Consider the following 22,780-nt stretch of genomic DNA (forward strand, 5'->3'; position numbering starts at 1 on the left):
AGATATAAAAATACAAGGAGATGGAGAAAACTGTTAAAACTGAATATAGTGCAGGGTAATGTGCAATGGGCAAAAAAAACAACAACAACAACAAAAAATCACTACAAGAATGTTCTGGATGGTTGTAGCCAACTTTCTACAAAAGAAATTTAAGATGAATGTTGAAATAAATATGTTTGATGTAATGCTATATTTTAGTCAAGATAACGTGCTGTATATCATACAATTATTTATTAATTTTGTAAAATTTTATATTCATAAGAAAAAATGGTCAGGCCAACTTTCCTGCACTTTATTAATTAATTCAAACAATATAGCACCATCTTACCCAATGTTAAAAACAAAAAAGCCATTAAGACCTTTAAGTTATTAATTGCATATAATATAATGGATATAAACTAAACTCTGGCATTATGGCGTTATTTTTGTTTTGTCTTCTTTTTTTCAATTGTCTATGTGTTTGTTCCTCTGTAAATGATCATTTGTTCAATAAAGAAAGCATTAGAAAATTGTCAAAAACATTAGCTTTTTAACCCAATTGTTTATAATATTTGGCAAATTTCACATACATACAATGAAATGGACCAATAGACACTACTTTTCATCTTCCTATGTATTTTTTTTAATGTAAAAAGCCTTTTGCACAATCCTTAACATTGTATTTTTTTAAGTCATCAATGAATTGTGAAGTTTTTTTGAATTGTTAAAAAAGAAAATAAAACAAAGCACCTGAGTATATCAGACAAAAGCTGAATACAGCATTGTACACAGTATAGCTTATGTTAAAAATTAAATGGCAATTGATTTGAAATGTCCTTATTATTATTATTATTATTATTATTATTATTATTATTATTTAGTTGTTTATTTAGTTATCTCTAGTCTAATTGTACATGTGTAATCTGAATTATTCCAGTTGATCCCATGTACTCTAAATTTTTACCACTTACCAGTACCACTTGAACAAGAAAATGAATCATGAATCAATGTGGGCAACAAATAACTGCCACATATATTTAAAAAAATGTGATTGTGTCCACAAAGGAGCCGTCAACAACGCCTGCATCAGGAAGTTAAGTGCTTTGTGACAGAAAATGACACATTTAAAAATCCAGTTGAGCTCACAATCTAACGTCTGACTTAAATATTATTCAAATGTCAATTGTGGGAATAAATAGCCCAGTGTTGCCCTCCAACTGATACATTATTTAAATAAGAGCAGAGTACAAAGTTAAAAGACACAATCTTAAGTGCCTAGTAGCTGTCCACCTACACAGCCTCTAAGGCTGAAGCATGCATCGAGCCGAGACCTCTTCTAATGAAGCAGCCGGTTTCCCTCTCTCACCTTTAAGGCCACTGTATGAGCAGCAGGATGAGCAATAAAAGGCAAAAGAGACAATCCAACAGATAGGAAAAGAAACCTGCACTAGGTATGTGTGTGGCAGAGGCGACCTCTTTGACCATCTACTTTGTTTTCGCACTATACTGTAAGTTCACAGTGGTTCATTAATTGGATGACGTGACAGTGTCCTTGGGCAGAGCTGAGGATTGTAGGCAGAGCCTGGAGGTGGTATAGGCAACTGAGAAAAAGGAAATAAAAATGAATCGAAGGATAATAGTTTCAAGTTATGCATCTGCGTCTGCTTTTAATTATACACTATAAGATTGAGAGCATGTACTGCATGCAGAGTCAAATAAGGTCAATAGGTATTCATGTATAGGACATTGTGTGTTTGTGGTGGTGGAGCCCCTTTAATTTATAGTTGTTTATGCTGCAATCTGCATTATGTGATATGTCTCAGGAGTGTGCAAACATTTACACGTGAGTTCATGTGATTACAGTGTGTGTGAGTGTGTGTGGTCACAGTGATGCGTGCAGACCAACTCTAATGGCATAATTGCAGTGTGAAGTGGCAAGCAGCTGCGTTCTTCACTCGGACCGTCAGAAGAAGTGATGATCGCTGCACTCACAGTCGACACACACACACACACACACACACATACACGGTTACACAAACACCAGTTTTAATTAGTGCATTTGAATTATTCATTGACATACATGACAAAAACAATATTAAGAATACAGATGCAATCAGATAATTTCCAAGACACACACACACACACACTGCTGATGAGCAATGGGTTTTGGCAGAGGAGAGGTGGTCCCAGCATCACATTTGTCCTCAAAGTGCAAGAATCTGTTGCCAGGGCATTAGTGTCCCTGAGGAGGGTGTTGACAACCAATCAAAAAGGCCAGGAGTTCACTCGCAGGTCAGGAAGCAGTCTGCTGATATAAAAGGATGAATTGTGATGTCTAATTAATATGTTTGGACTTTGTTAAATCTTATTTAACAAGACAAGTTGATTAAGATGCCATTCTTACTGACAGCAGTAGCCTGGGGGAGTATTTCTGACTCAGAGGGAGGACTGAACACACCTACAGAGTTCCTATAATATAATTTTTTTTAATTGTCATTAAGCCTCAGTGGCCACTGCTGTGGCAGCCTGGGCTTCAGGCTTGTCTGACAAGTTCTACACATGTCTCTAAAGATATGGATTGATTTTTATACTGTTAAAAGTATCTTTAAATTCTCCCATATGCACCAAAAAATCCTCAGACTCACGAGACAGGAGTACAAAAAATTACAGATTTCTTTTGCAAGAGGCAATTTATAACGGTGGATGCTTCAGCAGTGATTAGATGATATGAAATCTTAAATTAAAGGGGTACTCCAGTGATTTAGAAGTGGATATTCATAAAGTTGTTAGACAGATTTTTTTTTTTAAGTTCAAAATTAAAGCAGGCCAAGTTATTCTGACTTTTAGTCTCTATGTCATAGTCCTACATTTCCCATGATTCAACTACTTAACTTTATTATTTTTAATATCATGATATTGTTTTTTCTAATATATCAACCAACCCTAAGTGCAACCCAGTCACATATGTGTATGTCACTGCATACATCCATGAACGCATGCATGTGAGTGTGTTTGCATATGTGGCCACTAGATGGAAGAATGCAGCTTCACTACATCAGAGAAGCATCTCCAGTTGTGTACGTGGGAGTTTGTGTCCTGCAGGATTCATCATCACTGTCACTCCAACAAAGCTCGCCCTGTGATGTCCCAGAAAAACTGAAGAGTCACTGATAGAAACTGCACAACTCCAAAAGCAAAAGATACAGAGCTCCACATCCAGCTCATTTCTTCCTCCCTCTCGAAACTTTCTTTTTTTCGTGTCACTCACTCCACCCTTTTTTTTCTCCTCCTGTTCCTCGCCTTTTTCTCTCTCTGATGTACACAAGACTGAGAGGGAGGGAGAGCATTCATTACTCAGGGTGAAAATACATGGCACACATTCAAACTGCCATAGGTGAAATCCTCTTCAGAAGTCAGTGATCTCAACACCTGCCCGTGGCTGATAGGAATGTGTGTGTGTGTGTGTATGTGTGTGTGCGTGTTGCCTGGGCCTTTGAGAGGAGCACTCTCAGTGACGGCTTACAGAGAGACAGAATGAGGACGTCACAGGTGAGTGAATTTGCTCAAACTGACAGGTGTGTACACACACATACACACACATTTGTTCTCACACACACATGCAATCATGCCTCCGACACATACATACTCTCCGTTTCTCTCTCTCCCTCACACACACACACATACACACACACTGACGAAGCTCTGTGGGAGCCAGCTGGGTCCTCTGCAGCAGCACTATCACACATGAATAACCAAGGCTTCTTCTCTGCTCTGCAGCATTGACTATTCAATACCTGACAGGGCGCCTTATGGTGCGTGCGTTAGTGTGTGCATGTGTGTGCATGTGACAGGGAACCATCCATATGAGGCATGTGTCCGTGTCAATCATAGTCAAACGGAAACAGGGTGGAAAGTGAGTACAGGAAAGAGAGCAGAAGAAGCGACGCAACAAGCAGATTGATTAGCAATAGTGGGATGCTTTATTGATCACCATAGGTTCTAGTTCTCCTCCACAAGGAGGCTGAGGTCAAGTTCAGTGAGGAAACAGTAAATCCGGAAGCGGATTTTTTTGCTCACAAGCACTTAGAAAAGTCAGATACTTACTGTGAGGGCAGTCTTCCAGCTGCCTCAAGACAAGGTGCACCCGAGGTAGCCATCATTTTAATGGCACCGCGGAGACATCCGAGTGCAAAATACTCACTCATCTCTGTATGGTTCTGTGTTATTGATGGATTCTGTTCAGCATGATGAAAGGTGCCCTGGTTGTGCTTTGTTCTGCATACTGGATCGAATTCAGGGGCTGCAGTGTTAATAAAGTAACAAAACTACTTTACAGGTTCAGCCATGCTTAGGAGTTGTTCAAACTTCTGCATGGAATGGACACCTGCTAACTATGGTACAGTTTTAATGCTCTAGGGATGGCAATATCAACCAAATACCTGCAAAACTAATTGCATTCCCATCAGCCTTAGCTGTGTTTAGTGCTAATTAGGAAGTGTTAGCATTCTAACATACTAAGCTAAGATAGTGACCATGGTTAACTTTATACTTGCTGCACATTAACATTGGCACCATGAGCTTGTTTGCATTTCATCTCCATAAACAGATTCTGCATTCACATGTAGAATCTGTAGGCTACGGGACAAGGTTTTTTTTGGATCGGAAGCATTCTGGTTTCCATTTGTAGTCTGAGTAGTATTGACCAATCACGTTCGAGCAGGCTGTAGTTGAATGACAGAAAAGGAAAAGGAAGTCTTGGCCCGGATATCCGATGGCTACACGGGAACCCCAGAAATATAGCCCCTTGCCCTAAAATGAGAAAGTTTGCTCCGACTGGTGGGCGGTGCTTGGTATTTCCTGAACTTATCTTAACATGGCTCAAACTTTCTCATTTTACAGCTAAACAGTAGCCTACAAGATGTTTCTGAAAACATTTGAGACGAGAAATAGGCATTACAGTAACAGAATATTGATTCATATTTGATCAGCGCTGCCTAGTTTGACTGTTTTATTGGAGTTAGCGAGTGATTGACAACTGCTCAGAGACGGCAAGGTCTGATTGGTTGTTTTCCTCCGGTCTGTGAAATCTTGCAGATGCCAATAGCAGCACCGGAAGACACCAGAGGACACAGAGGAACATGATCTTTTTCAGATTACCTGTCTCATGCACTACTGTCAGGATATAGTGACGTTTTATAAAAAAAAAATGTTTAATCATATTTGCTCCAATTCTACCCACTGCTGTTTTAATGGAACATAACCAGCATGTTTGCAATATTTAACACACTTTTAGACTTCTATTTTTTCTACTGTTAGAGGCAGGTATTGGTCTGCGATTTCCATACCGCATGAAAATCAGTTACAGACTAATGCATTTTTTAATTGACTTATTCATACGTATACACCATCACGGTAAACAACAAGTCTGCAATAATTATTTTCTCTGTTACTTTAGTGTAGGTAGTCCAAAGACATTGCAAGTACGGCTAATTGGTGTGAATGTGAGCGTGAATGATTGTCCGTTAATGTGAGGGATATGCAGGAAATCAAAACATATGAATTGGTCCATAAAGCAATTTTCTATATAATTAAATAAAAAAAACAAAAGCATAACAACATAAAAAATGTAATTAACACCATGTAACACAACAATACATTCAACGGCTGACCTCTTGGTTCCCTAATGTGTAGCTTTTTATCAAAGCTGTGATGTTTTGTTCAGAGTTGTTACTCCCGCTGAGCCTTTCACAAAGGTTTACCATCAGCGCTGAGAGGCTATCTTCAGCTGTATTAATCAGCACTGTTCAGTTTTAGTGCCGTGTGAAATAATTCTTGGCAAGGATCAAATTAAAACATCCTGCCACTTCCCGCAGGTGTAAATGAACCATGACAACACCCATGTCAAACAGCAGTGAACATCACGCTGTGAGGAGGCTCCCTGACATCTTTTTTTCCTCTTCTTCTGTTGCTTAGCCAGTAAATGCAGCAGAATTTATGACAGCAAGGAAAATGAGAACTGAGAGGTACATGTACTGCTGCTCTAGAGTCCTGTTTGTCTGCAAAAGCCTACTTTTATGCCTTCTCCTCTCTTGTGCCTCATCTCCTCAATCATCTCTCATCTTAGTCCTCTGTAATTTCGCCTCCGTAATCACACTCCATCCTTCTTCTTATACCTCTCGGTGCAGCATCTCGGTCATCTCTATAAGCAGGCAAAGCTCAGCACACACTATATATAGTTCAGCAACCTATAACCACACATGCCTTCATTACTTTACATATAATGCAATACGAAATAGGATGTTTGTAGAAAAAGTATTTATCAGTGCTTTTTCACTTTGGTTGGAAGTGTATTTATGAAACCAAAGTTTTTCAAACAGTTGTTTTCAGCCAAAAAGCTCTAAAAATCCACTATAGCTGACCTGTCCGGCACCAAATGAGTTGGCGACTATAGCATGGTGCATATAGTGGAGCATTTAGCAGCTAAAGAACCACATGATTTGTCCCTGAACACGGCCTTGATTTCAGTTGCCAGCTGTTGCAGGCCCATTCGACACACTCCTCTTAGCTGAAGAAAAATAGGGTATTTATTTTTTATTTTTTTAGGTTCCACAACGTTTTCTGGGGCATTTCTCATTTTCTTTATTATGTTTTTCACAACTCAATACACTAATATTAAGTTTTCTCCAAGACCTTGACTTCTACCGCTGCTCCTATACTCAAATTTTTTTGCTACTGTATTATGCCTAAAGTTTTTTCAGCATTTCAAAATTCTCCTCATGTCTTCTCTACCCTTCGTTTCCTACCTTTCCATCTTCCTCACCCTCGTCCATCCTACTCTTCGTCCTTCCACCTTCCTTCTCCTTCAGGCTCCACCCTTCCCTTTCAGATGAGAGCATTAATTTCTCAAGGTCTATCTGTGGCACACAGTGACTCCACGGAGCCTCACTTCTTCTTAAACACAAATTGATTTCACGCTCAAATCCTCAGAGTATAAATCACAGACCCTCCACCTGCTCACCACTACATCTCTGTCTCCTTCTTTTCCCCTTTACATCTCACTTTGTGTTTCCCACCCCTTCATGTCGTCCCCGGCTCTCTGCTGACATGCACCTGGCGCGCACATACATGTGTACGCACACGTGCACACACCTTGAGCCCCGCCTGAGGTGTGTGACGGCTGAATGGGCAGGGACGCTGTGAGAATTAGAGGGGCGAGGGAGCTGGGAGAGAGGGAGTGAAACAGTGAAGGCCGGAGGCGTCTGCAGGGTGGAACAGGGCAGTTTCTGGAGAGGCTGTGCGTAGGAAAATTGAGGAGCTATTTTCATGCCACATTAAGTTACACCAAGCGTTCCACTATGGGACTGTGCTCAGACAGAAGAGGCTCGCCTCTATTGTGAAGGCTAATAATCAACGCAATGGCGTTATTACCCAACACTGCATTTCACAGGCTTAACCTAGACAGCATCAAAGAAGAAGGGAGGCAGGGAGGAGGGGGAGACATGAATTCCAATGGATTGTAACAAATGCCGCTACCTCCAGTTCAGCCGCATTCATTTAATATGCTTCAAGCTCAATTCAATCTCAGAATGGATATCTGGATGAATGGCATCAAAGTCGGAGGGGGCGATGCACAAAGGGAACAAAACGATTGGAAAAAACACAAAATGGGATTTTCCATTACTGCATCTTTGATGTCTGTCCACCGTCATTAACGTGACAATAGAGGCTGGCGGATGTAGGAGCACATGAATTGGCTTTACATCTCTGTATTATACTATTAACAGCGCATCTCTCTGAGGCAACATCACAGTCTAATATTAAGCCTCCTGTCATGTTTATACATGCCTATCACCGCTACGCTGTATATAAGGTAACTGTATGGTATCAAAAAAGGGGGTCATTATCAGGGGATGTGTGAATAGGGATGATATCCATAAGCACTATCTTATGACATGTTCCCACACGCCTGTCAGTCAAGTCCCCAGCGAGATGTTAACAGTGTGGCTTGTCAGCCAGGGGGGACAACAGTGGTAAATTGTCTGTGTAAAAACAAACTGAATTTATTGACATTGTGTTTCATCTCTGAAGTCTACAGAGCACAATACACAATACTAAAATAATACGTACGTATGTCTATTATGGCTCTAAAACATACATATTAAAGTATATTATTGTATATGCTCCAACTCATGCTTAGCAACTTTGTGAACATACTGATTCTGACTATAGCAGCTAATGTTATTGTGTCCCTGTATGTGTATTACATTTTTGTCATGTTGACTCCAACTATTTAGTACTGCACTTCCACAATATTTCAAATCAAAATCTCAACAGCAGCATCCTGACATCTAGCTCAATAGTAAAAGTCAAGTCCCCAAAACCCTGGATCCTACACTTCCCATAATGCAACTTACAGGCATCCATGTTGTTGTACAGTACACTGTCCCCCTGTAAATTCAACATATATTTACAGTAGTTACTATGTTCTAAAAATGTATTTGTACTCGGTCAGCATCACTTGGCTTGACCCGATTGGATATGTGAATAACTTCATTTCCTGTGATGTGTATTTCCAGTTTTTTACAGAACTGTTTCCCTCTGAGACTCACAGGATCGCCGTGATCCTGACGACTTTACAGTCGCTTTCAGGGGCTGTAGCGGGTTTGGTTTTAGAGCTATAGAGTGAAGGTACTGCATATAGAAAACCGAAGGAATACACTGGTACCATGTCATGTTAGCTTGACAGGAAGGAAGCTAAATTATGCTCCAAAGTTAATCTAAATTTTTGGGTGGAAAAACTGAAATGACCATATTCACATAGGTCCCTTGACCTCTGACCTTTAAGATATGTGAATCAAAATGGGTTCTATGGATACCCACAAGGAGGGATTATTGATCATTTTTATCAATTCTCGAGTGATTAAAAAATTATTAAATTTAGCACCAAATCTGTGTGACAAATGGTATCAATCCAAAAAATGCTGCAACAACTTATGAGAGATAATAGAACATGGGGATGGCCATCATATACTTCCATTAAAATGTTCTAAGCCCTATACACTTTTACAATTTATTTTAATTAATCAATTAATTAATTAATTAATTAATGTTTATTTCTGCTTTATGACTTGAACAACTTGAACAACGCACATGAGCTGCAGCTCAAATTAATCTTCAGGTTCCCAGCTTCCAGATGATGTACACCACTTCTATGTGACATCTACTGCTGATCTGCTATCTCCCCCTAAAGACTAGAAGACAAGAAGGGGTCTAAGTTGGTTTCTTGGGGTTAAAGGTCTAGCTGAGAAACCTCAGGAGGGCTGTGGGAAGGGACATGTTTTAGCATCTCTCTATTAACTCTTCAAAGCCACCTGAACCACTTTTTGAGCAAACGAAAGGCTGAAAGCACAAATGTGAATTAATCTAAAACACATTAAAGCGTGTCAGATTAAACCAAACCATACACCACATGATTCATTTTTCCGTGTGAGAAAAGCACTTAATACATCGTACATGTGAAGAAAACACCACACCGTTGCTAATTAAGGAAAAGAACTGGACGTCCCTGTCTAGAACTGTTAAAATGATCAACAGTAGCGGAGACCACGGCGTTTGATTGCAAAGAGTCTTTTTATTTTTCCTTGTGTTCAAGTACGGTACGGTCCTCTCTCAGCAGGGTCATCTAAGAAGCATGGACACACAATAACACACAACTCGCACCAGAGCCTGAGCATCTTCAGGTGGGATTTCTCTTTTGTCTCGATTGGAGGGGGTTGGGTGGAGGGGGGGGGGGGGGGGGGGCCCGATCAGCAGCTTCCACGTTTAGGTCAAGTGAACAAGAGTCCTGTTGTACACCACATAATCATTTTTTCTCTGCGAACATTTGTTGCATTTAGTGACACTGACATCTGCACATAAAAATTATATATATATATTTATATTTATATTCATATATTCATAGATTTGTCATTCTATATCAACAATTCATTCTAGTGATTTTTACCTTGGTTTTTCATGTTGTAAAACTGGACAAACTGTCGGTAGGAATGCCTTGTCTGGACATTGATTTATACAGGAACGCACGCACACGCAACAGAGGCACACACACATACACACGCACATACACACACGCACGCACACACACACACTACTACACACATGCATGCATAGATACGCTCGCTCAAGTTTACGTGTACGCACACGGGCCACGCATTCGGTCACATACATGCACACATACACAAACGCACGCGTCCCCACACACGCCCCACACATGCTCAGCCAACACAGAGAGGCAGGTCTGTACATCTATGGGAAGGGAGATGTTACCCATGATCCCCAGCAATAAGTACGGCTTCACCTGATCAAAACACAAGAAAATAAAAGTTACAAACAGCAGAGGGAGTCATCCAGTCATTGTCTGTAAACTTCGACAGAATGTCCCTTTAAAGTCCTTTAGGACTGGTCCATGAGGTGTCAAAGTTTGGCACAATGTCATGTCTCTCTCTCTTTCTCTTTATCTCTACTGTACACTGAAATGTACAATAGTCATGGTGGCTCTTGTCATAGTGGCTCTTGTGGCTCTTGTCAGACGGACCAGTTTTTTATGCACAAGTGAAGATGAGAAACCGCTGAAAGTTGACATGGTCAAACATCTCAGCTCCCCGAAAAAGGAAAAGACAACCCTTTCCAAAGACAGAGAGTGTGCTTTAAACATACACATATATTCTTTAGGCAGTGAAAAAGCACTTTTGTTGACAGGGAGCGATGCCACTCTGCCAATCTGATGCTCTGGCAGCCTCAAACTGCTCTTGACGTTTGAGCATGTCCACAACGAAATTCATTTGATGGAGAGAGAGAAAAACACAAACACTGCAGGGTTTCCTCTCCGGCTTGGAAAAGGGCAAAACAAAGGTGTCCACTGACACCCGTCTTCTCCGCTTCTTGTGTTCACTTATTTTCTGTTGCTTTTATAGTTTCAGTCAGTATCAGTCAGTCATGGGGAAAAAAGAAAATCACATTTTCACAAGTGGCCCCATCAAAAACATGTGTAATATACACACTATATCACCTTTGAACTGTACACGGAAAATAAAAAAATGCTTTTTGTGAAAGTGAAAATTTAGAAAAGTACAAATAAAAAAAAGCTGATGACAAAAAAAGAAGTCAGTTGAAGATGACATTCCTTGAAAGCTAAATCGGAAGCCTCCGTATAGGCGGCAAGGCCATCGCAACAAAAATGGCGGGGTAAAGCGGTGCTACGTTTGTCACATGGGTGAAATGGTAAACATCCACTTCTTGCCTTGTGCCTGATGTGAATTCATCTTTTTTTTTTCTGTGCTTTTATTCCACATGAAATCCTCAAGAACCCTCATACCATCTTTGTCTCTCCTCTCAACCTCTCTGTCTTCAACAAAAGGTCAGGCCGCTTCCTGCTCCTACAGAGTAAGAGCTCGCCCTCATCCGCTCCCCATTATTTCCTGATCCCATCTCTCTCCTCTTCTCTAGGTCTCTGCATACTCTCTCCACTTCTTGGTCATTTTCTCTTTTTCTATATACTTCTGCCCACTCCTCTCTCACCCTTTGAAACCCACTTCTTCATATCTACTCCCCCCTTATCCACTCACCGGTGCAATGGAGCTGACTTTGAAGAAATAAAGCGGTCTGGAGAAAAAAAAAAAGGAAAAATGTCCGCATGCACATGCACAGTCTCTCTTTGTCACTCGACCTGACTTCATTTCTTAACCCCGTCTAGCTCTGTCGTGCCCCCTTATTTTTAGAGAACACAAATTTCCTGCCACTGGCTACAAGATCCCGTTTCAACATGCCACTTGCTGTCACCTTGTGTTAATCTGCTGTTGATCGCTTGCAAAAATAATCCCTTTCACACACGCACACACAGACTCTCTTTTGCCCCCCCCATCCATCGTCATAGTTTAGCTAGACCCAGGAGTCGGGCGAGGCCGGGTAGTGGCTGGTCTCGTAGTTCAGTTCGCTGTATGGCCGAGAGGCCGAGTAGAAGTCTACGTAGTTGCCGGTGGATTTGAGGCCCAGATGCATGCGCAGGTCCTCCCGCGGGTCTCGGGGCGGTGCGGCGGTGCTCGGAGGCTGCTGGGGTTGGGCCTGAGGCTGGGCCTGCGCCTGGACTTGCGGCTGCGGCTGGGACGGAGGAGGCGGAGGCCCCTGGTCCTCGTAGTAGACCTCGTTGAAGCTCCGACTCTGGCTGTGAGGCGGAGGCTGCGGCGGCTGTGGCTGCGGGAAGGAAGGAGGAGGAGGGTAGGGGTCGTAGTCCTTTAGCACGGCCGCTGACGGGCTGTCCTGCTGGGGCTGGGGGGGCACGACGCAGGGCGGGGCCGGAGCCTGGTGAGGGGGAAGCGGTGGAAGTGGAGGGGGAAAAGTGGTAGGTGATGGGGGTTAGGTGAGGCAAGCAAGAATGGAGAGTCATCCGGGAGGGAGATAAAGGTGTAGAGATGGAGAGGAGGAGAGAGTGGCAGGTACAGAGTGAGTACACGGGGGAGAAGGTTTTGAAAAGGCAGGCAGTACGGGTAGAAAAAGACTCAGATAGGAATCAATTGTGAAGGGACTCATGCTGTGAATTCTCTATTACATGCAGGCACTGAAGGAGGCAATACATCTTGAACTCTGACAGGCTAGTTGTGTGTGTCTGCGTGTTGATGTGAGTAGGACACCCATTTCAGTTATTTAGTAGAGTTTAACTGCCAGTGGTAAAAAACGCAAAGTTTCTATCCAAACAGAGGAACTTATACGGTAATTATGTATTTAATGCATCTTTAATCTACAATCTTAAAGTCAAAGGCTGTGCTGCTTCCTGTTAGAACCTCCATCTTCACCAGCAGAGTCATTAAACAGAAGCAAATAATTAGCACAATCAACCGAGGTGGTGATTTTAATCGGGTGTGGTTTCAGCTTGCAGTGGCTTGGCGCTGCCTGAGCTGAGGGCGTGTCTCTGTTGCGCACTCTGCCACTGCATCTCTTATCACAGTGAGACACCTTGTGTGTGTGTGTGTGTGTGTGTGTGTGTGTGTGTGTGTGTGCACCTCTTCCATCCCGCTGCTATCTCTCCTAATAACCACCTTGTCATGACAGCATATGCCAATTTATGAGAGCCCCGACGACACGCATGCACTGCTGCCGTGCCGGTGTAGGACTGTGTGTACATATAAAAGTGTGAGTGTGTAGTACATTTATAGACTCCTATTACTCACCTGGTTTTGTTTGATGTCATCGCTGGCGGTCAGGTAAGAGTTTCGGAACAACGTAGACGTCCCACAGGATACTTGAACTGGACGGATGGAAGATGGAAAGAAAAGAGAAAGACAACACCTTATGTGAAGGATAACAAGCTCCACTACTACTGCTGATAATAATAATTCAAAGAGCAACAAAATCGTGGGAAACTCCGCAATTGGCTTAGTCAAAAATCAGTTCATTAGAGCCCAAAGTTTCCTGCGATTTGTCTAAAAGTCTGGCAATTAGTCTGTCCCTCGTGACCTCGCGAGAACATTGTGAGAGAAGACAAAAGAATGGAGCATGAATGAATAGAAGAGACCGATAGATAGCAAAGAGAAACAATAGAAGAGAGAGAGGAAGAAACAAATGGAGAGAGGAGAGATAGTAGAGACAGAAAGAATCAAAGTGTGTATGTAAGAGAAGAAAAATAGTGTGAGGTAAAAAAAAAAAGACAGATAAGGGGAGAAAGCGAGAAGAGAAATATGGAATGAAAATAGAAGAGAAAGAAAGATAAAGAGGGGGATAGTAGAATTAAATTATTCTACTTTATGTCTCTCCATCATACACACACGCGCACCTGCCATGCCGTCTTTCCGGGATGTGTGCTCCCCTTTGTTGCTATGGAAACCAGCGTTGGTTGCCGTGGAATCGTAGTCCATCTTGCGTTCCTTCAGACTCATCATCTCTCTGGGGGAGGCTGGAGCGCTCGCTACACACACACACACACACACACACACACACACACACACACACACGCACACACACACACACAAATAATGAGCAATAAACCCTGAACAGCATGTACCTTCACACTCTGCGTGCTTATATTTGTGTGTGTGTGTGTGTGTCTTGGTCTCTCAAGGTGCACAGTCATTATTCATCATTTAGCTTGTCAGCGTTAAGGGTCACCTCCAGCATGTTAAAGGACTTCTGGGAATTCACGCATACGCATACATCAGTTTTTTGGACACATTATTTGAATATCAAATTTCAATCTGGTACACGTTTTCTCAATTCAGACAATGTGTTCCTTTTCTTTCCTTTATGTCTTTGTATAGCTCAAGTGGCAAGCTACACATTAACAGCTGGAAAACAGATGCAGCAGTCAGCTCAACTCCACACCACACAACTGAACACTGGACATCGTACCATCACGCAAACGGGGCCTTATTTTGTTTGTCCTGACAAAGTTTGACTTGTGCAATGTCATGACTGGGAATGTAACCCCAAACCCTGCATTAGATTGAACTCTCAGCAGTGGCATAAATATTGGGCACACCGGAGCCCAGAAGCTGTCAGGGGCCCAAAAATCCCCTTCCTACAGCATGTCCGTTAGATACCGTTAGATATGCACTTCTGTTACATCATGTAAACAAACCAGGTAGGCTACCTATCAGCTGTGTGCCTGAGATCAGACAAGAGACGTAACCAGATCTTCCTATGTTTGTTCTTTTTAGACAGAAAACATATTTATAGTGTGATATTTACTGGAAATTTCATTATAGCCAACAGCAGTGTAGGAAACTTTCAGCTCTCTGGCGATCTCCCTCCAGCCAGCTGCCACCTTATTAAGGTTTTTGTAGTGAAATGAGGAGGTATCTTACAGATAATTCCTCATTTCAACTTCACCAATCAGCCGCTCCTGGTCCACTGAGGCGATTTCAAGCCAGGAATAACTAGAAACAGCTGGGCGTCTGACAAAAGTTCAGCTCAAAACGGCGTGCCACGTTGCGCTGCGTCGCTCACGGCCAGGACATTCCAATAAAAAAAGGACGTGGTTCTTGAGCAGTGATGTTAATGACTTTACGGAGCACAAGACCTGTAGGATAAACTTCTAATGGGGGAGTAGTGGTCTGTGTTTTTGTTATTATGGAGTGGGATCAGGGATTTAAATCTACAGTATAGCACTGTTATTGTTACGTCTCATATGTTGGAAAATGTGCACCTGCTGAAATGTGTGTCTGAGATAACATTTAACCACTGAGTCCAGGGTAAGCTGTTAAGTTAGCGTTGATAAATGTGGCACTCAGGCTGCTGTCCGTGGTTCTGATCTAAGGCTGGTTTGCAGTATGGGAGTTGCATTATGAGCCTCTCCATGGTGGCATAGCAATTGTCTGCTTTGTAATTGTCTGGAGTGGTTGTGTGTGTATGTTCACCGAGGCCAATCACAATATGTTACGCTGCTGGCTCTCAGGCAACAACATACAACAAAAAAAAAACACATGGAGGCAGACCAATGTGATGCTATAGTTCCCCTGCCATGTTAAAGATAATTGTGATGGTGATCAGATTGAAAGATTCAAGTTCTTTACAGATCTCTAAGTTCAGTCAAGGTGGCCAAATCATGGCTACAATCAGTTTGAAAGTACAGCTTACAGCAGTGGTTCCCATCCTTTCCTGTCTGATTTATCCATATCTTGAGCAATCAAATGAGCTCAAGTACCTCTTCATCAACACCATCCATCATGTTCCCAATGTGCTCTTTTGAATAGATTTTAAACTGGACTTTATTTAACACATCAATTATATAGATACATTTCTTTTTCATACAAAACATAGCGATCGTGGAATTGTTGATTTTTTTCAAGCTTCTTTTGTCTAGTTTGCAGCAAGGAGAGTTGTGTCCTGTGCAGTTGGCTCTAGTTTATTGTGACAATAAATCCACTTCTGTACTGTTAACTTTACAGTACAGCTGAGCTTGAAGGTTGATTTCCTCTCAAACGCCCCCCTATTGGAATTTCAAATCTAGTTTAAGTCTTCAAACCTCACAATTTCTCTGTCTGTCACTTTCTCCAGCGTTTAGACCGGATCTTTCTCACGCACATGAATGCATCGCCACACGCAAGCCTATGTGCACCCATAGAGGCAAGGACAGACCCAGCACACATACTGCACATACAATGTCTTTTTCTCTCTCCCTCTCACACACAGACATACACACACACACACACACACACTCAGCATGTCACAATGTAATCCCCTTATAGCATACTTAAAGTACTTACTCAGTGCTTATCTTGACACATTGAATTGCCAGAATCCTGCCTACCTGTGTATCAGCCTCTTCAGCCTGCTCAGCTAAACATTCCTGTAACTACCCACCATATGTACATTATATATATTCAGTACATATGATCTATATACCTCTAAGAAGTGAAGGACATTCTATACATAAGCTCTGTGGACCCATTCAATCTAACTTTGAGAATTGCAGATGATGATAGGACTGTAACTACTGGAGAGAAACATGTGCATCAATACTCAATGCGTGTGTGTGAATACCCAACACACACACACACTGTTAATGGAGAGCACCACTCTCGGTTCTGCAAGGAGAAGCATTTCCCACGTTTCTGGACAAAAAGAGATGCAAAGCACGCCAAAAATGTGTATAAAAAGGCCTTTGTTCTTTGGCTGTTCTCCTATACCCTGATAATAGCAGCGGGGCAAAACACTTATGTGACTAGCCAGATAGAATAAAGGCTTTTAAAGTGATTTTTTTGGAGTGCCTTAGAATCTCACTTTATCACTTACTTTTTTTAACCCTTCAATATTTGACATTAAAAGCACGGTAGCATTCTGACCTCTTATCTGTTCCCCAGCTTTTTCTGCATCTTACCAATTAAAGGTCTGATATTATGCTCATTTTCAGGTTCATACTTGTATTTTATGTTTATACTAAAACATGTTTACATGCTATAATGTTAAAAAAAAACTTAATTTTCCTCACAGTCTGCTTGAATATGCCTGTATTGTCTGAAATGCTCCGTTTTAGCACATTTAAAAAAAATTACAACGGAATTGCATTGCTAGGCTACAGCTTGGGTCCATGTTTACTTCCTGTCAGCTGATGTCATTCACATAGGCTTCGTCCAAAATCGCATACTATGCACTACATACTCAATATGTGTACTATTGTTCAACATACCTTTGTCTGAATAAACAGCAGTATGTTTCTTTTCGGACGCACTGAGCAGTAATTTACGTCGCCACTTCCTGAGAGCCTCCTTGCTGGTTGGAGACGAGTAACCATAGTAACCCGTGCCAACCTTCACGTGACGAAGGTTTGTGAGAATCAAAGTCGGAATTAATTTAAAACATAAATTACTCCTATAGCAAAGTGAAATATTATAGTTACATTGAAGCGTTATTGACGTTACAGAGCTACATGTCAACGTCTGTTATGAACATTGTCGTCACTTCCGCATTGCATTGTTGGATATTTATGCCACCGTAGTTTCCAGCGTTGCATACTGTAATATTTCACTGAAAATAGTATGCAATTCGCGTACTATTGGTTTCATACTAAGGTTTTAGTGTACTAAATAGCATGTTAGTATGGAAATTTGGACGCAACCGTAACTTCAAATGGAAATAAACTGGGACACATTTAAAACTATGAACTGGTCTATATATTCTATGTTTGTGACATCACAAAATTACAGAAATCATGACAGCTTGTTTCAAAGACACAGTTTCCGAATATGGGCTTTGTGCATTTCTGCATGGATTGAGCGTTTCCATCCGTATTTATATAGCATTTAAACCTGCTTTATAATAAAAATGAACTGAAAATCTCACTTTTAACAATATGTGACCTTTAAGATATTGTATTATACACACATACGCACAAAAGTCTATAAAGAAAGGCACATGATTAGCGACTACCTGGTTATGGTGAATGGAATTACAAACATTTAGTACGGCAAGATGAACAGGGGAAGACAGGAGCTTTTATAATGTTTTGACACTTTTAATATTTAATTTTTAGCATTTGTCACCTCTGCAGCAAATTCCATTAAGGCGGATGCTCAAACCTGTCACAGACACCCCGCAGAGACACTGCCATCGCTACTGGTTACGGTTACCGTGGGGACCTGGCTGGCTTGTAACTGCTGGATGTGAGAGGCTGGTTCTATCAGCGCAAGACACAGCAGGACCCTGTGGGGGCCATGATGGATGCAAAGGTCTCTCTCTCCCTTTGTTTCTCTCCTCCGTCTCTCTGTCATCCTCCCAGCCTGCAACCTCCCCTATCTCTCTCACAGTTTCACCGCTCTCTCTCTCTTCGCTCTAACTCTTTCACTCCTCCTCTCCCAGTGTGCCTGCACGCCATCATTACTCCTTCTGCTTTGATCCATCTCTAAGGGGCCGGATTGCAGTCTGGAGCGTATGCAGAGAGGAGATACAGATGCATGTGTGGGTGTGTGTGTGTGTATGAGAGTGTGTGTGCGCATTGAGGCAGTCTGTAAAGAGTGAGAGATCAGAGGGAGAGGTGAGAAGAAAGTAGGATTACGGCAAAAGAGGAGGAGGACGAGGAGAATGAAACGGGTGAACGAGAAGGGGCGGAATACTGGAAAGGCGATGGGGGGGAGAAAAGAGGGGAGGAGGAGGAGAGAAGATGGGAGTAATTTTCCCCTCACGTCCTCCACTATACTACAGACATCCACAAATTTCTCTACGCACTATGATCTCAAAAGTCCTTATTTTCAATGTCGCCGGCCAAAGTCAAATCCCCATCCTTCACTTCCTCCTCACTGCATTAACCATCCCTCAATCCCTAATTCTTCTTGCCTCTTTGCCTTTTCTCTTTATCTCCCTCTCTGTTTATCTCATCCCTCCCTCTTTCTCTGTGTCTCACACACACACACACACACAAACACACACTTTTCCTCCCCCTCCCTCACTCCCTCGGTCTCTCTCTCTCTCTCTCTCTCTCTTAGCTGGGTCCTTGAAGACCTCTCTAAGCCGGGAGGAAGGAAAAGTACTTTTCTGCCTCATCAGCTTGCTAAGCCCAGTGTGGAGAAAGCACAGCTAAAGGCTCCTCAACTACTGATGCTAACAGCTAATGCTAATGCGCCCTTTGCTAAGCATTAAGGCCAACGGGCGCGAGCTAAAGGCTAATGATAATCATACTTTACAGCATCAAAAGCCTGTGGGGGGGCGAGCACTGACACTAACAGCTATTTAGGCCTGATGCAAAGATTGATCGACTGGTAAATGTTGATGCTACTGGCTAATAGCTAAATTATAGCTCATTACAATCCATCTGTGACCTGAACCTTCTGGTCATGTCCCACGTACATACGAACATATGCACATATGCACATATGCATATTCTTAGTTAGTTGTCTCCTTGCACCTTTTGCTGGACTGAATTCATTCCCTAACAAGGGGGATCTTTTGTCTCAAGGGTAAAAATGAGAACAAGAATTTATAACTGAACCAAATCTAGAATGAAATTCAACCTTAAAGGTCCCATATTGTAAACATTAAGATTTTCATGTCTTTTATATTATAAAGCAGGTTTCAGTGTTTTATAAATACTGTGAAAGTATCGAAGCGCTCAATATACAGAGAAATACACACAGCCCGTATTTAGAAATTGTGCGTTTGAAACAAGCTGTTAGGATCGCTGTCCATTTGTGATGTCACAAATATACAATATTTAGACCATTACACGGTTTTAAATGTAAAACATTCTAAATGTGTCCTGGTTGCAGTGTATGTTGATGACATCAGCTGACAGGAAGTGAACATGGACGCAAACTGTTGCCAGGCAACGCAATTCTGTTGTAATTCCGTTGAAATGCATGAAAACGGAGCAATTCAGAGAGAGGGTAATTACAGGCATATTCAAGCAGACAGTATGAGGAAAATAAAGCTTTTTTTGAACATTACAGCATGTAAACATGTTCTAGTAGAAAAACAAAATACACGTTTGAACCTGAAAATGAGCACAATATGGGACCTTTAAATTGAATTTGAATACCAGCTGTTGTTACCAACACAATTCTGTCCTGTTTTGATCCTTCCTCTTAAAGGAATAGTTCAGCATTTTGGAAAATGTGCATATTCATTTTTTTTACGGAGATTTAGTTGAGAATGATACAACTCTTTCTTTACAGTGCATTAAATATGAAGCTAGAATCAACAGGTGATTAGCTTAGTTGAGCACAAAGACTTGAAGCAGGGGGAAACAGCTATAACCCGTCTCTGTCCAAAGTTAAACACATCTGCCTCATGGTGCAGGACAAGACTGCGGGAAGTCACTTAACAGACTGTGGAACAACAACGTGTTGGTTTTACATGTCAGTTTGTGTACAATTTAAACAAACAAAATATAAAATATGAATTTAATTTAATGACCTAAGCTACCCTAGCTCCTACACAGAGTGGTATTAACTCTTATTGCTTTAATACCTTACATGCCACTTCTTACCAAAGTGCTGACATAGAAGCTATAGAAATGAAAATAAATCAAAAGGGAACATTGAATAATAAAAAAATGACAAAAAAAAACTTTCTCTTGCTTAAAGTCTTGAATCTTATCAATAGCAATGACAAGACCTTGAAACTCTAAAGCAGGCAGCTGATTGGCAGTGAGAAAACTCCTGCCATGGAAAATGTCTTCGACTACATTTCTGTTTGAGTAGAAAGAGCTCAGGTCTCTTTTCCTCCTCATATTTTCCTAATTTTTGGGGTGACGCCAGTCCACTATGTCTCCCCTTTTTAACCAACATTTGAACTGAACCTGAACTTCTCAAGACCCCAGGGATCTCTCTGAGCCAGACATCTGGCCATATGAGATTACACAAGCCTAAATTTAGACCACTTTTAATGTGAACTCTAAATTTAAATAAACGTCTTTGGAAGGAAAGGAAGCTCACTTTGAAAAAATTGTCCTTATATTTGGAAGGCCTTAAACTGAAACTGGTTGTAGAGAGCCGAGGTACAACAAGGAAAACACGCACGCACGCACGCACGCACGCACGCACGCACGCACGCACGCACGCACGCACGCACGCACGCACGCACGCACGCACGCACGCACGCACGCACGCACGCACGCACGCACGCACGCACACACACACACACACACACACACACACACACACACACACACACACACACACACACACACACACACACACACACACACACACACACACACACACACACACACACACACACACACACACACACACACACACACACACACACACACACACACACACACACACACACACACACACACACACACACACACACACACACACACACACACACACACACACACACACACACACTAACTCATACATAATCTCTGTATTGTAAGCGTCATGTGTTCCTCACCAGAGCGGTTATTTGGGGACGTCCTGACAGGGGAGACGGAGGGAGTTCGTGAGGAGGAGTAGGGCCTCTGTCTGTCTCTCTCTATCGTTGAGGCAGAGCCCACAAAGTGATACTGGGAGTAACCATCCTGCAAAACAAACACACAAAAACAAAGTTTAAATAACTGCACAAACACGAAATCCAATATTCAGTTGGTGAAGTGTTTTTTTATTTTACAAAGATGTGCACAAAAGGGGATCTACAGTCACATAACCGCTTACCTTTTACATATTTCAAACAAAAACGTATCTGTATTATTATGATAGATATGGAATATCATAAATGGCAAGACGCACTTGTTTTTATTACTTATGCTTTATCAGTCATCCCAACCCCCTATTAGGTGAGATAAAGATTCATTCTAGACATTTTAGGAATATAAATTTATATGTTTTTAAAATATTCATGTGAAATCATTAGGGCTGTCAAAGTTAATGCGATAATAACGCATTAATGCAAATTCTTTTTAACAACACCAATTTCTTTGACACGTTAATGAAATCAATCTTTCAGAGGTTGTAGGCTTAATTTTAAAGCTAGAATGATGATACTGGCACCATATGAAACTAGAAAACCTAAGGAATCCATTGGTACCCACCATGGCAACAAACAATGGCAGATTGCTGTGAAGGAGGCTAAATAACACTCCAAACTTAAGCTACATTTTGGCGAGGAAAAACTGGCATGGCCATTTTCAAAGGGGTCCCTTGACCTCTGACCTCAAAATATGTGAATTAAAATGGGTTCTATGGGTACCCACGAGTCTCCCCTTTACAGACATGCCCACTTTATGATAATCACATGCAGTTTGGGGCAAGTCATAGTCAAGTCAACACACTGACAGCTGTTGTTGCCTGTTGGGCTGCAGTTTGCCATGTTATGATTTGAGCATATTTTTAGTACATGTGAGGGTTTCTGGATAATAATTGTCATTGTTTTGTGGTGTTAATTGATTTCCAATAATAAATATATATATATACATTTGCATAAAGCAAGCATATTTGCCCAATCCCATGTTGATAAAAGTATTGAAGACTTGAAAATTCTCCCTTTAATGTACATTTTGAACAGATACAAATGTGTGATTATATTCGAGTAATCTCGATTAACTATGGACAATCATGCAATTAATCACGATTAAATATTTTAATCGATTGACAGCCCTAAAAATCATCCATCAATAGTCTACTTTCACACTCTTCTGCTACTGAGCAGATATGTAACTTCCAATGGATGAAAAGAAATAAAAACTATTTCAAACAATCTCAAGGACAGAGCCTGATTGGTAAGTGTGCAGTAGGAAGTAGCACTACAATAATGGCTACAAGACTGATTCAGTATTGATGAATCACAGATCTACATTTGCAGTGTGGAGAGGTTT

The 22,780-nt window shown here is 41.5% G+C and overlaps 2 protein-coding genes across 4 annotated transcripts in view; one reads left to right on the plus strand and one right to left on the minus strand.

The window, feature by feature from the left end:
- LOC141759643 (beta-1,4-galactosyltransferase 2-like) overlaps positions 1-22,780 on the plus strand; it is a 301,777-nt gene that overhangs the window by 125,310 nt on the left and 153,687 nt on the right. The window lies entirely within an intron of this gene.
- The window catches only part of ctnnd2a (catenin (cadherin-associated protein), delta 2a), a 315,831-nt gene continuing 302,806 nt past the window's right edge, over positions 9,756-22,780 (minus strand). For all 3 annotated transcript variants that reach the window (XM_074621862.1, XM_074621863.1, XM_074621861.1), the window contains exons 22-25: positions 21,361-21,487; positions 13,805-13,936; positions 13,203-13,279; positions 9,756-12,336 (exon numbers count right to left, since the gene is read on the minus strand). In XM_074621862.1, the coding sequence (XP_074477963.1) occupies positions 11,917-12,336; positions 13,203-13,279; positions 13,805-13,936; positions 21,361-21,487 (756 nt within the window). In that variant the 3' untranslated portion in view covers positions 9,756-11,916. The remainder of the gene's footprint in view (positions 12,337-13,202; positions 13,280-13,804; positions 13,937-21,360; positions 21,488-22,780) is intronic.

This window comes from Sebastes fasciatus, chromosome 21 (assembly GCF_043250625.1).
Source record: "Sebastes fasciatus isolate fSebFas1 chromosome 21, fSebFas1.pri, whole genome shotgun sequence".
NCBI lineage: Eukaryota > Metazoa > Chordata > Actinopteri > Perciformes > Sebastidae > Sebastes > Sebastes fasciatus.